Source organism: Otolemur garnettii, unplaced genomic scaffold (genome assembly GCF_000181295.1).
Source record: "Otolemur garnettii isolate 467f Iridium unplaced genomic scaffold, OtoGar3 scaffold00003, whole genome shotgun sequence".
Lineage (NCBI taxonomy): Eukaryota > Metazoa > Chordata > Mammalia > Primates > Galagidae > Otolemur > Otolemur garnettii.
In genome coordinates, this window is record NW_003852398.1 from 21,855,566 (window position 1) to 21,871,201 (window position 15,636).

The following is a 15,636-nucleotide window of genomic DNA, read 5'->3' on the forward strand; positions in this document are numbered from 1 at the left end:
CACAGAAGTCAAGCCCCAGACTTGGGCTGTTGGACCTGGTTAGTCTCTTGCCAGGTGAATGAGTGGGAGAGCAGGACTTGAACCTTGATCCAACCTCCTTGGTGTGCCCTGGGAATGTGGGTGCTAGTATTTGAAGTTAGGAGGAAAGGTCATTATCATTAATAACTGTGACACACAACCAGTCCAAATGTGTAACTGAAAGCATCTAAATTCTACATAGGAAGTCAAAGGGGACAAGAGACTGTGTTTCTTACTCATTCAAATTGTTTATTAAGAGCGAAAATTGGGCCATCCCATCTATGTGATACTGTAACATGAAAAGTCACATACATATTATATACTAAGGAGACCCTATAGAATTGAGAGCCTTTCAACAGTACAGAGCCATAGATTACAAAATTAAAATACAAATGATCCCCCAAATTTGGCAGGAAACAAGTACAATATGAGGAGGCCTGAAATGGAAGGGCACTTACTTTTCAATAAGGCAGTTACAAAATGGGGAAAAAAAACCCATACCCCAAATACACTCTGATGAGCATAACAGACAAGAGAAATGTAAAACAGGGATCTTATACAACCCTCTGTCATTGGCAAATGTTTTCATTAAGTGAAAGCAACTGAAGTGTTTGTGTTTTAAGATGCAAGCTGGATGAAATAATGAATGTAGACATTTCTATGTCAAGAACAGATCATACTTCGCACCCCAGGCTGGATTCTACCTCCAAACATCCAACCAACTTTACCCTTCCTAACCATAAACTTAGAAACTGTCTGTAGTATGAGAGGAATAAAAAGGCACCCCTAAAGCACCATGCTTCCTAGGGCATGTCTTGAGTTCACCTGTCCTTCAGTTTGACAGCCTAACTCAGAAACAGGGACCAGGAGCCAGGGCCAAATGAATTTATACAACCTCAAAGGCTTGCCTGGAAGGCAGAAGTTTGACCAAGAGATCACAGACCAAGCCCACTTCATGAGAGAATTCCAGGACAATACTTTGTCTCCCACAAGGGCTTTTCCAGTCTGAAATTATAGGCTAGATTTGATTTGCAAAACTCACCTGGCCTAATCATTTCACTCAACCTTGAGTTCTGCAGGTTGGTTCATAGTCCCTGAGAGCCAGGTTGGCCCTGGGAACTTCTGCTCCATTACAAGGTCTCAAGAATCTGAGGGCAGCTTATTTTAGACTGCATTAGTCATCTCGCAAGTCAGAAAGTGAGAAGAGTGCTGGACAGGTCAAGAGGACTAAGGGTTAGTTTTAAGAGTGCCATGTGACCTCAGTCATCTTCTTGAATTTTAATTTCCCTGTAGCTAAAACTGGACAACAGCAACTTTTAAGAACTTTCCAACTTGAAAATATGGCACTTCTACTGAGACATGCAGCCCCCACCCCCAAGTTCCTAAGCTTTCTTTTCTCAGTAAAAAACAGTGTATGAAGTCCTTACAGGAATCTCAAGGTACAAGCCCTCAGAAACCAAGGAACCTTTAAACTCCATGCAAAGGAATGAGATTATTTTAAAATCTTCTAGCTAAAGCTTGTCCTAAGTGATGCTTGAACATCAGTTTTCCTGGGACAAGCCCAGAACTAAGGCCTCATCTTTCTGAGGTTGTATTTTAGCAGGCTGATAACATCACCTTCTCCCCTTCCCCCAACAAGAACAAGTGAGCATAAGTGGCTAATGGGGTTTTCTCAACATTCTCCAACAAGGAACTCAATGGAACAATGCTCAGATATAAGGACAGTCAGGACACCAAAGCGTATGTTTCCTAGCTGTTCCTTTCCAAAAGTCAAACATGCTTCTGGAACAGTGCCAGCAATTAGTTCCTTTGCCAAGAAGAATAACTTGTCCCATATGGCCCCAGGGGGCAGAGACTAAGATGGAAACTAAAGAGAACAAGAAAGCCAGAGGTGTATAAAGATAGAACAGGCTTCCAGAAGAGGTAGTGAGTTCTCTGTCCTTGGAGATGTTTAAGCCCAGAGTGCTCAACCTTGGTGGGATGGTTGAGGGCAGAATGTCAGCACCTATGCCGAGACTAGACTGGATGACTTAACGGTCTGTTCCTAACTTTTGGATCTTGTCACTGTCATTACTTAGAGCCTTCAGATGATTTCCATGAATAGCTACTCTTGGATCTGCACCTGGGACAGCCTACTTCAACCAGGCAAGACCCTCTTAACAAGTTCTTTTTCCCACCCTCTCCCTTCCATCTGGCAGTTGCCCTGCGGGATATTAACAAAAAAGCTTCCACAAAATAGTCAAGAACACTAAAGTTAGCTGCAACATTCCAGCTGCAAACAATTGTTACTATCTGTTCTCTGAAAGGGGAACAGTGACTGTTTTGCTAAGACAGGAACATCTAACAACTCCGCAGCTGTAACACATAAGTAAAATTCTTCTTTATTTTATAATGCTTGTCTTGAATCCTTTGGTTTTCAATCTTTCACGAGATTCAGCTATGATATTTTTCATATGCTGTTGCCAACCTAAGAGTTTGCTCCTTGAAAAAAGAAGTCTGTCGACTTGTTTCTGAAAATTCTTAAAATGAAACAACATGAATGGCAGGATATTGATGATTCCTTGTGACAACTTTCAGGGCATATGAAAGAACCATACCAGGCTGGAACTGAGGCAGGAACCACACTCTTTATGGAGAAGACAATGCCAGTTATGGTTTTGAAGTTCCAGTTTTTCCCAGGAGCACCAAGAGCAAAGAAGGCAATGCTGCGACGTCACAGGTGGAGAGAAGTGTAAGTCTGACAGGTGGTATAAAAATGCAGGCAGCCACGATGAACACTGCTTTCCCCAAACCCCACTGCTCCCTGAAGCCAGACCCTGTTACTTTGGAGGTCCTGCCCATTTCTCACAGGCAGAAGTCTCTTGCCCACAGATAAAGCCATCAGAATCTGCAGAAGAGGCTAAGGCAAGTGGTTTTAGTGGTTTGATGAAAACAGATTTCTGCACATGGGAAACACAGAAGTTCAAAATAGCTTTGTCTTTTCTCTCCCTTGACCTGTTTCAAGGTTGAAAAAGATACCCACAGCCTCCACTTTGCAAAAGCACTTCTCTTTAGAGGAAAGATGGGACCCAAGTGCACACAGCATCTAGGTGAAGGTAAAAAGTTTTCCCAGGTTTTACTTTGGAACAAAGTGTTCTTACAGACACATTTGAACAGATGGATCCTAACACCACATGTTCTTGTGCAGAAACGTACTGCTGTCTCTCTCAACTGGGAAAACAGATTTGCTGTTAAGGAAACAGTGACATGACCTACATATCCACAATTTTGGTTTAAATATCAGAAAAATACAGTTTCTTTCTCAAAAAGATATGGACATTTCCACAGGGCAGGTTAAGGATGCCTTAACCTACAGACTCCACCTGCCCCCAAACTCCAGCACCTGCTGAACTTTCTTGATGCCCATATCAACATCCTTTAGCTTTAAGTAGATATCTTCTACCTACACACTGCATCTGAACTACTAAAAACACTCACAGAGCACCCTGACATGCCATCCACAGCCAGAAGGTGTATCAAAATAAGATCCCCTTGTAGTCCAGAGTATATTCTATGTACATTCATTTACACATATTTAAAAGGCTGCAATCTGCTGGACATGCATTGAACACAGGTGAAAGCTTTGCTGCAATGGAACACACTGCATTTTAGTGAGAGTGGTGGCCCTGTCCTCATTCCATAGACAGCATGGTACTCTGCTTCACAGAACTGAGACTTTTAGATATTCTGCCACCCTGGTCAGTGGGGGATAAGTTCTGACCTCTCTGTGATGTTGCTCAGATTAAGCCATTTGTGAAACTCTCTGCCAGGCTAGCTGTCCATTGCTACTTTTATTATTTAAGGCCTACAAAATAATTCAGAATTGAAACTGAGCAGGAAAATGACACCTTTGACCATAATATATGTTAAGATGGCCATAAATTAAAATCTAAATCTTTTTCTCTACCATCCCCTACCATACCCTTTGCCCCACATCACATTGATTAGAGAATTTTGCAAAGTGTATTTTTGGATATAAAGCTTTTTTTCACAGGATACTTTGGCTCTGATGGGATTAGATTGAGGAATCCGCTTTTTGAAAAAAATCAGGTAATTATTAATACTTAAAAAAAATTATTTTAGCAATTTTTCTCCCTAAGAGGGAGGCAAATTGCTCACAAAAATGAGCATGAGACCACATTGACCTTTGTTGCTCAAACTCATGATTTGCTGTTGACCAGAGCCCAGAGAATCAAGGCCAGCCAGGTTTTCAATCCCACAGCTGGATTTCTGAGCAGAAATCATATGGTCCTTGGCAGCTTTTGTAGTGGTTGTGAATTAACGATTAATACTTCTGAAAACATTAGCCCCAAGTCACTAAATATCTCTGCTTGTCAAAGCACTTATTGCCCAAGACCTTGGTTAAAGTCATAATATATAACTTCATCCCAAAGAGTGATGCATAGGGGGGTGGTGTACAAAGGCCTGTGTCTTCTCTGAGGGTTTTTATATCAGTGTTTCTAGAACCTTGACAAATAGAGCTTTGGGAATGCAACTGTCCTGAAATCCTCAATTGGAAATTTCCTTGTTGGTGCATCAGGATTTCCTCCACACTGTGGCAGTTAAGTGGCAAACAACAGAAATGGCAGAGATCTCAGTGAAAAGAGGTGTGAAGCAGATGTTACTAGGCTGGCACTGATAGTGACTGCTCAGTTACCCTATAAATACTGATTAAGTGCCTACTGTGTACTAGGCACAGGGCAAGTGAGGGGGACCAATGTCAAATCGATCTGCTGATAAACAACAAAACTGGCAACAAAGCAGGTGGGATATCTATGTCCCCAGTGGGCAGCATGCAAGTCCAGATTTGGTCTGCTCATGCACCTCCACGGTCAACTGTTACCTGGCAGCTTTGCCAGGGCTATGTCTCACCCGTGGCAGCCTAGTATTATAAGGTGACTAACAAAACATTTCTTAGCCCACATTTCCAGTAGAATTGACATAATGCTTTGTTGAATGCTGCAATACATAGTTTTTCTTTACTTATATTATGATCCTGTTTTATTCAGTCCACAAGTTATCTTAGAACAAAGTCTTTCTATACACATGCTGAATGAGAATATAATCCTCCTGACCAAAAAGATTTACAGTATTCATCATTCAAACTTTTTTATTTACAATAAAATTTAACAGTCTTTATGGGCTTAAATGTAGCAGACATCACCTGTGTATTAAGTATTAGACTTCATTCCTTTGAGATGTGCTTCATCCTCACTCAAGCTGCTTGCTGCCTTCTGATTTCTGGTCCAATCTGCTCTTATTACTCTTCACCATGTAGATAAAGTAGGCAAGCGTCTCTTTTTCATTCACAGGTATGTTCCTGAAATGTCGGCTGACAGTCTACATAGGGGGAAAAAACCAAACTCTCTAAAATGCTGCAAAAAATCAGGCCATATATTCTAAATTATGCAAAAGAGGGAACAGGGAGTTGCTTCTAGTGCTATAGAGGGAATTATGAACTTCCTACAGGACCGCAGAACTCAATGCTCTTCTTCCCTAAGAGGGCAGGTGCTTTGGATTCCAGGCTTCCAAAACTGATCCTTTAACCTACAACATTATTGAGGTACAGTTCTATTTCAGTGGCATAATTTCATGGTCCTCCCCATGGAGGGAAAGACTGGGACTGCTCTGGTCAGTTGCTACTAAACCTCTCAGGCCTTGGTACCGAGCAAAAACCTGTCTTTTTAAAATTGTGTCAAATTAACAGTCAACTAAACAGATATAAGTGTCTGAACCCCAAAATTCCTTTGAGCTGCCTCTGAAAAGATACATCAGATTTGAAGGAAAGCTCATTGTTTACTAGATATTCCTGGTACTTTGTAAGTCCTGATAACATAGGTCTCCTCTTGTCCCACCTTATCCTATTCCTCCCACGAGGGGTGAATAGCAGCAAAGGGGTAATGTTTGTTACAAGGTTCCTATAAATAGGAGAGAGTTGTATATGCCAGTATTTTACCAGGACACTAGTGAAGGAAATGTTTAAGGAAAAAAATGGAGTGGTAAGAAACCACTAAGAGAAATACTGAAAACCAAGCAGGCTATGAGTCTTTTTTTTTTTTTTTTTTTTGAGACAGAGTCTCACTATGTTGCCCTCAGTAGAGTGCCTTGGTGTCACAACTCACAGCAACCTCAAATTCTTGGGCTTAAGTGATTCTCTTGCCTCAGCCTTCAGGCTATGAGTCTTTAAGGAAAGCTCTGAATGGACTGAGGTGGATGGAATAGATAAAAAGACACCTAGAATAAAGCGGGATTATCTCTGGAAGGTAGAATTATATTTTTCTTGTCTACATTTTTCAAATTTTCCACAATAGGCAAAAAAAAAAACATATTAAGAAATGAGGGATGGGCTCGGCACCTATAGCTCAACCAGCTAAGGCACCAGCCACGTACACCTAAGGTGGCGGGTTTGAATCCCCAGCCCGGACCCGCCAAACAACAATGACGGCAGCAACCAAAAAATAGCCAGGCGTTGTGGCGGGCGCCTGTGGTCCCAGCTACTTGGGAGGCGGAGGCAGGAGACTCGCTTGAGCCCAGGAGTTGGAGGTTGCTGTGAGCTGTAATGCCACAGCACTCTACCCGGGGGGACAGCTTGAGGCTCTGTCTCAAAAAAAAAAAAAAAAAAAAAAAGAAATGAGGGATGAAAGAATACCCACATGAATGCCAAAGATAGAATTACCAAGCCAAGCTGTCAGTATGTTAAAAAAAAATGGCCAATGAAGCATCTTTCCCCCTCCAAACTGTGTTAAGAACTTGGCAGGAGGGTGGCACCTGTGGTTCCAAGGAGTAGGGCGCTGGCCCCATATACCAGAGGTGGTACATTCAAACCTGGCCCTGGCCAAAAACTGCAAAAAAAAAAAAAAAGAACTTGGCAGGAAAACACTTTCTTGAGTGTCATTCACAATAGTAAATAAACACCAGAGTAAAGAAATCAAGAAAAAAAAGAAAGAAAAATAGCTTCTCCGGAACACTAGCAAAGGTTTTTGCAAATCACTGTATGATCACTCTAATACAGTGGTTCTCAACCTTCAAATGCTGCAGCCCTTTATACTTCCTATGGGTTGTGACCCACAGGTTGAGAACCGCTGCTCTAATAGAAACGATCATATCCATATAAAAATCATTTTTTTTTTTTGGAGACAAAGTCTTACTTTGTCTCCCTTGATAGAGTGCCATGGCATCATAGCTCACAGCAACCTCAGACTCCTAGGCCAAGAGATTCTCTTGCCTTAGCCTCCCAAGCAGCTGGGACTATAGGTGCCCACCACAATGCCTGGTTACTTTTTTTAGAGATGGGGGTCTCACTCTTGCTCAGGCTGGTCTTGAACCCATGAGCTCAGGCAATCCACTGACCTTGGCCTCCCAGAATACTGGGATTACAGGTTTCTTTCAGTGAGATTACAAGCCACCTCACCCGGCGTCCATACAAGAATCTTACAAAAACAGATTCAAATAGATGAATAAACAAAAGAACACTAAGGACTTAGAATCAGGAGTCCTGAGATTACAGACTCAATTCTATTACCCCAACTTGTGTGATTTTATGCAAGTCCTTTCCTCTCCCTGTGCCTTCGTTTCTTTCTGGAACCGGGGCCTTTCCAGATCTAAAGCTGTGGAATTCTAAGTTACCCAAAAGAGGAATAGAGAGTTGCTTCCAGAATTCTGGAGGAAATTACAATTAGCAAATACATAGTGGTAGGGGAGAATCTGGGTCACCATCAAAATAAGCATAATACTGACTCTCTTTTTGGAGAGCAATTTTTGTCTACTTACTTCTGCTAACTGGGCCTTATTGAAGCCTGGTCTGGTCTGCAACTTGTAGTGTCGTTTATAACGTCGTAGAGTATTCACCTGCAGCTGGAATAGATCGACCTAGAAAGAAAATGAGAAACATGTTAACCATCACCTGATGTGATCAGCCAGGAGAATAAGAGCCCACTATGTGCCTAGCACTATACTAGGTAAGGGTGAGGATGGGGAGGGCTACCAAAGAGGTCTTAGAAATTGTCCAATGAGAACTAGTAACTGGCTGGGAGGACAAAAACAACTGTGGAAAAAGAGCTCTAGTTGGGGTGGACAGATCGCAGAAAGCTGGTAGAGGTGACCCCAGCTGATCAGGGGCAGGCTCTGGAAAGGCAGTTAGGAATAGAGTAAGGGATGATGGAGATCATAAGCCCAGAAACCTGGGAGATGACAATACAGGCTGGGATCACAGGCAATTGTGGTGGGTTTAGAAGGTGAGACTAGATGGTAGCACGTCTAGCAAAGCAGGCGGTGTCATCCTGGGTGGTGGAGGGTGATGTGTCAGGAAGATTGATCTGGTAGGGGTGTAGGAAGACTGCTGGGAGGAGGGGTATTGAGGGAGATGCAATAGCAATGAGCCAGAAATGAGATGATGAAGTTGAACTTGGGAGGGGTGGTGACGCTAGAAGGGGATACCAAGGATGGAGAGCAAAGATAAAAACTGGAGAGATATCCTAGAGGAAGACATGCCAGAACTAGATAGCAGGTTGGATAGAGGGGAATGATGAAGGAGGACAGCGGGAAGAACTGCTGCTTTCAAATATTTCTTCCCCAGGCTCAGCCTTTAGGTATTAGCAACTTAACAACCCTCCAGGGAAAGTTCAAAAGCTACTGTAGTGAATGTACAAACCAGCGGGTTAGGGTCAGGGTCTCTGCAGACAACTGGAGAACAGAGGGGAAGGGACCCTCCCCCTTTTATCTAATATAGGAAGAGAAGAAAGCTGCACAGTCATGAAATATTGAAGGCCCAGAAAGTTGGGCTGCCTTTACCTGCCTCTAAAAGAGATGTTCTTGCTTCAGGCAGGTGGCGAGCACTTAAAAACAAAATGAATGATCAATATGAGGGACCAAGGTCCTTCATTCTTTTTAAAACATTCCTCAAAACTGTTTTTCCTTTGGTGATGAGCATTTAGAAATCAAATACATCCATTTCTTTATAAAATAATAATAATGGTAATAATGCTAAAGGCAACAGCAAGGTACTGTAAACCAATGTTGAAAAACAGGACACCAGGAGGGGCAGAAGGAAAGGGCCAGATTTTCAAAGGTTTCCTCCACATCTGCAGACAAAAGGAGTACTTCTATTCCTACACAGTCATTTTCACTCTTAGTGCTAACAGGCGTTTGCCTTATGAAATATTCATGTGTCAAATATTCAATGTACACTATAAACGGTTCTTCTTTTGCTGAGCCTTAAGTGAAAACAATTTAGGTAGAAAGAAAATCCAATATTCCTTCCTGAAGCCTCACTTAATAGACATTGGCACCTCAAAGGGAAGACAGCCTTCCGGTTTGAGACGTCTACAGTCTAGTGTAGTAGTTCCCAACACAGGATGACTTTGTTCCCCCAAAGGATGTCTGGCACTATCCAGAGATATTTTTTGATTGTCATGACTTTAAGAGGGTGGTGTGACTGGCATCTACAATGCACAGGACAGCCCCTATGACAAAGAATTATCTTGCCACATGTCGACAGTGCCAGGGTTGAGAAACTCTGGCCCAGTAAAACTAAATGGCTTTGAAATGGATTGTTGGCAATAAGCCTTGACCAGGAGTCAAGGAATCAGAGTGACAGAAAAACCAGACCTGGCATGAACTGACAACTTACACCTTCATTTTAGACCAGAAAAAAAAGAGGGAAAGAGACTTCCCCTAAACCATACATACTCAGTTTCTAACTTTAACGGGAAAAACAAGGTTTTAAAAAATGTAACATTGTAGGCCGGGCAGTGGCTCACACCTGTAATCCTAGCACTCTGGGAGGCCAAAGTGGGTGGATTGCTTGAGCTCACAAGTTTGAGACCAGCCTGAGCAAAAAGCGAGACCCCTGTCTCTACTGAAAATAGGAAGAAAAAAAAAACAACACAAAAAACTCTGAGGCAAGAGGATCATTTGAGCCCAAGAGTTGGGGGTTGCTGTGAGCTACGATGCCAGGGCACTCAGGCACCCAGGGCGACAGCTTGAGACTCTGTCTCAAAAAAATAAAAAATGTAACATTGTGGTTGTATGTAAACATTTACCAGGGCCTCTTAAAGAAAGGCAACATGGTCTACCAGAAAAAGCACTAGACTCCAAACTCTCTATGTGACCATGGTCTCTGAACCAGCCCTATTATATCATAGGGCTGTCAGACCACTGATTTTGCTCTCAGATTCAATATTACTATGATTCTATGATTTAGTTTTCACATTAAACCATAGCAAAACAAAGGGGACTAAATTTTTTTTTTGAGACAAAGTCTTACTTTGTTGCCCTCGGTAGAGTGGTAGAGGGGTAGAGTAGCATAGCATCACAGCTCATAGCAACCTCCAGCTATTGGCTTAGCTGATTCTCTTGCCTCAGCCTCCTGAGTAGCTGGGACTATAGAAACCTGCCACAATACCCGGCTATTTTTTTTGTTACAGTTTGGCCAGGGCTGGGTTGGAAACTGTCACCCTCCGTATATGGAGCCAGTGCCCTACTCACTGAGCTACAGGCACTACCCTAAAGGGGACTAAAATTATTTCTTAACAACAAAAGGTGGACCAGGCCAGAGGTAAGGATCAGATTAGAATCCATTCTTTCAGTTTTCTAAAGCTGATTTTTTTTTTGACTTTTACCTCAGGAATGTCAGTGTCGTGCTCAGGAGAATCTCCCCCATCATCACTTGTCTTCCTCTTCCTTTTATTTCGGACACTCTGGATGAAATTTTTGTGAAAATCACAGATATATAGGTGCCTTACCTGATAGGAAAGAAATCAAAGTCAGAGTTGCCAATTCCTTGGAAGCAGTAACAGGCATCTGTCAAATTATGGGGCTCCTCTCCATTGCAAGGCATTGGAGAGATAGACAAAGAAGTAGGTGTAGGTCGTAAGTTCCAGAAGCTTAATACTGAGTTGCAGAATGAGAAACAAATAAAGGCAACACTACAATACTACATTTGACAATGTATTATAAACCAAGTCACCGTGGAATGATAAAGATAATAAATGGTAGATTCAACAAAGAAATAGCTGCAATTGGGAGGGTTAGGGTGAGGGGCCTTGATTAGAAGGCAGGATTTGTAGGCAGACAGGAAGTATTTCAGATGGAAAGCCAAGATTTAGAGTTCTCAAAGAGGAAGACAGAAGGGTGAGTGAGAAGGAGCACGGTGTGCAGTGTCAGCTGGGTGGCAATGACTGCTCATGAAGGAGTGTAATTACATGTGATTTTCCTTCAAACAAGACAGAGTCCCTCAAGGTTTTTGAAGTAGGGAGTGTTGCGACATTTTCGGAAGACCTGCAGGAGTTAAGAACTTAGAGTGGGCTGTAATGTATTGCCCTGAAAAGGAGAGAAACAGGGAAGAAGGGACTATAGTGTTGGTATATGAGACATCTTGTTTTTACACTGACAATAGCTACTACTACTGGAATGTAACTCTCTGAAAAACTTTATCCCCATGTGTCAACTTATAATTCTTCCCTTACTTATCATCTGATCCACAAAGAGAAGTGGAAAGACGTGGAAATTCTCACAAGGTAAAAACCACATAAAAGGTGATACTACCACTAATTTTCTAATATAGGCTGGAGGCAATCTATTAAGTAAAGGTGGCAACAACAGCTAAGATGTTAAAAATCCTCCAGAGTTGACTGGAGAACAATTAAAAAACCTTACAGAAATTGAATGCCTGTATAAATGACTTGGGGTTGTTGATATTGAAACAGATGTTGCACAAATGTTCTGGAGAGACTCCTGAATTTGAGTTTATTCCTTAAATCCTTAAAGAGAAAAATAAGCTGGTAGGAAATCAGCATCAATTCAGATCTTTCCATGGAGAGAATAATGAAAACTTTGTTTAGTCAGATGAATTATCACTTCCATGAGGTTGGATTAGTGATTCATGAGTACTACAGTTTTAAGTTTGTACTGTGATGGTGTCTTACGAACAGCAGATACTCAATAATTGCTGATGAATAAATACAGGGAGTTCCTTACAGACAAATGTGGCTTAGGCCAGTAAAAGCCACCACTTATATGGTTACAAACTGAAAAACTCTGTCAAAGGGCTTTCAAACACAGCATGTGCCACTGTCCCAAAGAATCCCATATATCGTGTATAGCACATTGGATGTGCGTCTTGGAAGGAAGACAGGACACCAAAGCATACTCTCCATGTCTCTGAGAGGTAGCTGGCCCTCCATATTATGGGTAGGTTGTCAGGTAAAGTCAGAGATTAAGCTGCTTAAGTTCATAGAGTGGCAAGTTTGGTAGGAGAACAAAAGGCAGAATAGGTGACTTTTTGAAGCTTGGCTGGGAGATCGCAGGTCAGGACACTAAAATAATGGAATCTTGGGTGGAAAAGAATTTAGCAATGACTAGTGCAACCCCACTGGCCCTAATCCCATTTTCTTTTTGAGACAGTCTCTAGCTAGAGTGCCACACCCTCAGACTAGCTCATAGCAACTCAAGCGATCCTTCTGCCTCAGCCTCCTGAGTAGCTGCAACTATAGGCACGCGCTACGCCTGGCCAATTTTTCTGTTTTTTAATAGAGATAGGGTCTTGATCTTGCTTAGGCTGGTCTCAAACTCCTGAACTCAAGTAATCCTCTGCCTCACTTGGGCCTCTCAGAGTGTTAGCCAATCCCATTTTCTAGAGGGGTAAAATGAAGCAAGCCATCCAGAGTAGGGAAATGACTTGGCCAACATTATCAAGGTCTTCTGACTCTTGGTACATGTCCTTTCCTTTATACTATTCTCAACATCTACTATTCTTCAGGAAAAATAGTGGAAATACGTCAACTTGAGGAATGTCTGCAAGCATGTTACATCTTTATAAATCACAGAACACAATGTCTACGTAAAATGAGTTAAGCAGCCTGGGTTGGATTTTTGGTGCTGTTATTTTAAACAGTTCTCAGCTAGACTCTTTTACAAGATAATAATTTTCTTCTTGGTCATTTTCAAGTACAACCTGGTTTTCAGAAATTTCTCAGCTCAGTGGCCTTTGGGGTGGGGTGAGTGCAGGAGGGTGGTAGCAAAGGCTCTAGTGTTTTTCTTCCCTTGCTTCACTTTCTGCAACAGCTAAAAATTCTTGTAACACAGCAGTTACTTGAAATTGAATTCCTGCCCAAGCCTATGAGAATGAAATAGAATCTCTTTCAGAAATAATGACTCCACAACACCACCTTGAAACAAACTGCAAGTGATTCCACCTCGAAGCCCTACTCCTTCAGAAGCATTACCTTTTGGGAATGCTAGTGCTATACTTACCCTGCCTCTCTTCCAGACAGTGCATGTGAAATGACCAACACAGTTCAACATAGGTTTTCAATGGGGTTAGTGAATAAATGGAGCACTAGTTGTAGTAGCAACATCATTCAGATGTGAGGATATACAAGATTTAAAAGGACTGGAAGTTTCTACTTTTTATAGATTGGAAAATATTATGATAAGCTGCTCAAGTAAAGGCTTCTAGCAACCTACACAGAGGGTAGGCAGTGTTTCCAAATGAAGGAATTAGTTACTGTCCTAGAACTAAGCATTTCACTTCAAAGTGTGACCTAATGAAGAACCACGTTGGTGTATGGCCAGTTATTTACTCTCAGAAAAATTCCATTCATGCATGCATTGGTAGAGATTTGTAGTAAGAAAGCTATTAACTCACCCCCAAACTTTTAAAATCTTCCCTGTCCATGTAAGAGGTACACATGTATTATCACTGTTAACTTTTTAAAAAATGGGGGATGGGACAAAAGAGTCTAAAGAAAGGACAAGGAAAATTTTTTTATTTATTAAAGACTTAATGACTACTTATGCATAGGGCTTGGATGTAAATGAGATGATATATTTAAGAAGTTAACCTGCCTCTTAGGTGCTCTGTGTATCTGGCACTGTCACTTCCTATCTCTGAGCCTCAGTTTCAAATGTAAAATCAGAGTGGAAAAGTGGGGCTTTCGGTTTAACTAGCAATCTCTGATTTCTCCTAACTGTGGAAAAATTGTGCTTGTAAAAGAGAAATGGATGTTAACCACCTAGGCTCTCAGCCAGTCTACCTGAACATTAAATACCCCCCTAACTCAATTCCAATTCCTAATCAGGAAGCAGTCACTTAAGGATTGCAGCAACAGATGTCAAACTAAAAAGTTCTTAATTGGTTGACAATAGGCACATCTTTACAATCGTTAACTAGAAGTGGTGAAATCACACAGGAGAAGGTTCTCATAAAAAAGACACAAAGAGCAGGGCAATCCTATTCAGATTTAAATCTCCACCCTAGCATTTTAAAAGAAGCTACACCTAAGAAAATTGATTTTTTCCCCTCCAGTCTGTATCTGCAAGAGCCATCTCTCAACACCTGGCCTTGGCCTTATTCGCTGGCACATCCTAGAAAAACCCATTCTCACAGCTGCCTGAGAAGCAGCTAGCACCAGCTAGCACGGTGACCCTCTGCAGAAACTGAGGACGCGGGAGACGGCAGACAGAGAAATAACTGCCACCTTTCCCAGTCTGAAGGAGCAACACGGTTCCTAGAAGAAGGGAGAAGTTGGAGAAGAGCCCGGACCCTTCATTACTGTCTCCCCGATTCTTGCTCCTTCGTGCGCCAACGAAATTAACCCACTTCTCACTGCTGATATCTAAGCCAATAAAACAAGTTAGAAACTGCTGACAAATCTTCCCTAAGCAGGAAGAGTCCGCGAAGCCCCCCGCCCCCAACCTGCTGGATCCGGGCAGAATCACAGTCAGAGCCTGTCACTGCTGGAGCGGCCTTTGAAATCCCGAGTCCAATTCCTCAGTTGTGCAGATAAGGGGCTGCGAGGCCCACAGCGGAGAATGCCTGGGGAGTCCCGACCCACCCAGGGGCAGCGGCCGGAGAGCGGCCAGGCGCCGGGGCCCAGCCCTAGGTGGGGGCAGACTCACGCTCTTGTCGATGTCCAGCTTGAGTTTCTTCTGCGAGATGCTCTTCTGGACCCTCTTGCTGAAGGAGGCGTTGCCCGCGGGCCGGACGCAGCGCTCGCCGTCCTCGATGAGGCAGCAGCTCTGGCCGTAACCCGGGGCGGCGGCGGGGGCGACAGGGGGCCCTTCGCGGCTGTCCTCCTCGGTGCTGAAGCCGTTCATTTCCCCGCCCCGGGCTGGCCCCTCTGGTGGAGGGTCCCCTGTAGGCCACTCCGCGGTCGCGTTCGCCGCGGGGCAGGTCGCCCAGACTCCCGCACCCGAGTCCCAGAGTCGGTCTCCAGACCCGGTGCAGCCCTGTCCCGCGTCCGAGAGGCCCGGCTCCTTCAGCCCCAGACTCCGCGTCTCCGGAAACCCGTTCCTTCCCCCTCGAAGCCCCGGGGTCGACTCCCGCGGCTCGCAGGGCCCCGCCGGGGGTCACCCGGTGGCTCCTACTGCCGGGGGCCCAGAACCGTTACCCTGCAACGGAGGCGTCCGGGACAACGTCCCAGGAAGCAGCCGCTCCCCAGGGACTCTCGGCCCAGGTTGCCAGGGGGTTTCGAAGGCCCCTGCCGGCTCCCGCCTTCTTTCGGCTGCGGGGCAAACTCGCTGCCGGGCAGCTCTCCCGGGGTGGCGCGGCCTCCTCGCGCGGGGCCCGGCCTCGAACCC

General features: G+C 43.6%; 1 protein-coding gene across 1 annotated transcript; it reads right to left on the minus strand.

Moving 5' to 3' along the window:
* Positions 1 to 246: 246 nt before the first annotated feature.
* SAP30L (SAP30 like) lies at positions 247 to 15,636 on the minus strand. The gene is made up of 4 exons (XM_003782018.3): positions 14,956 to 15,636; positions 10,677 to 10,799; positions 7,828 to 7,926; positions 247 to 5,397 (listed from the first exon to the last, which is right to left on the minus strand). The coding sequence occupies exons 1-4, from the start codon at positions 15,151 to 15,153 to the stop codon at positions 5,269 to 5,271; spliced, it is 549 nt and encodes a 182-aa protein (XP_003782066.1). The 5' UTR covers positions 15,154 to 15,636; the 3' UTR covers positions 247 to 5,268.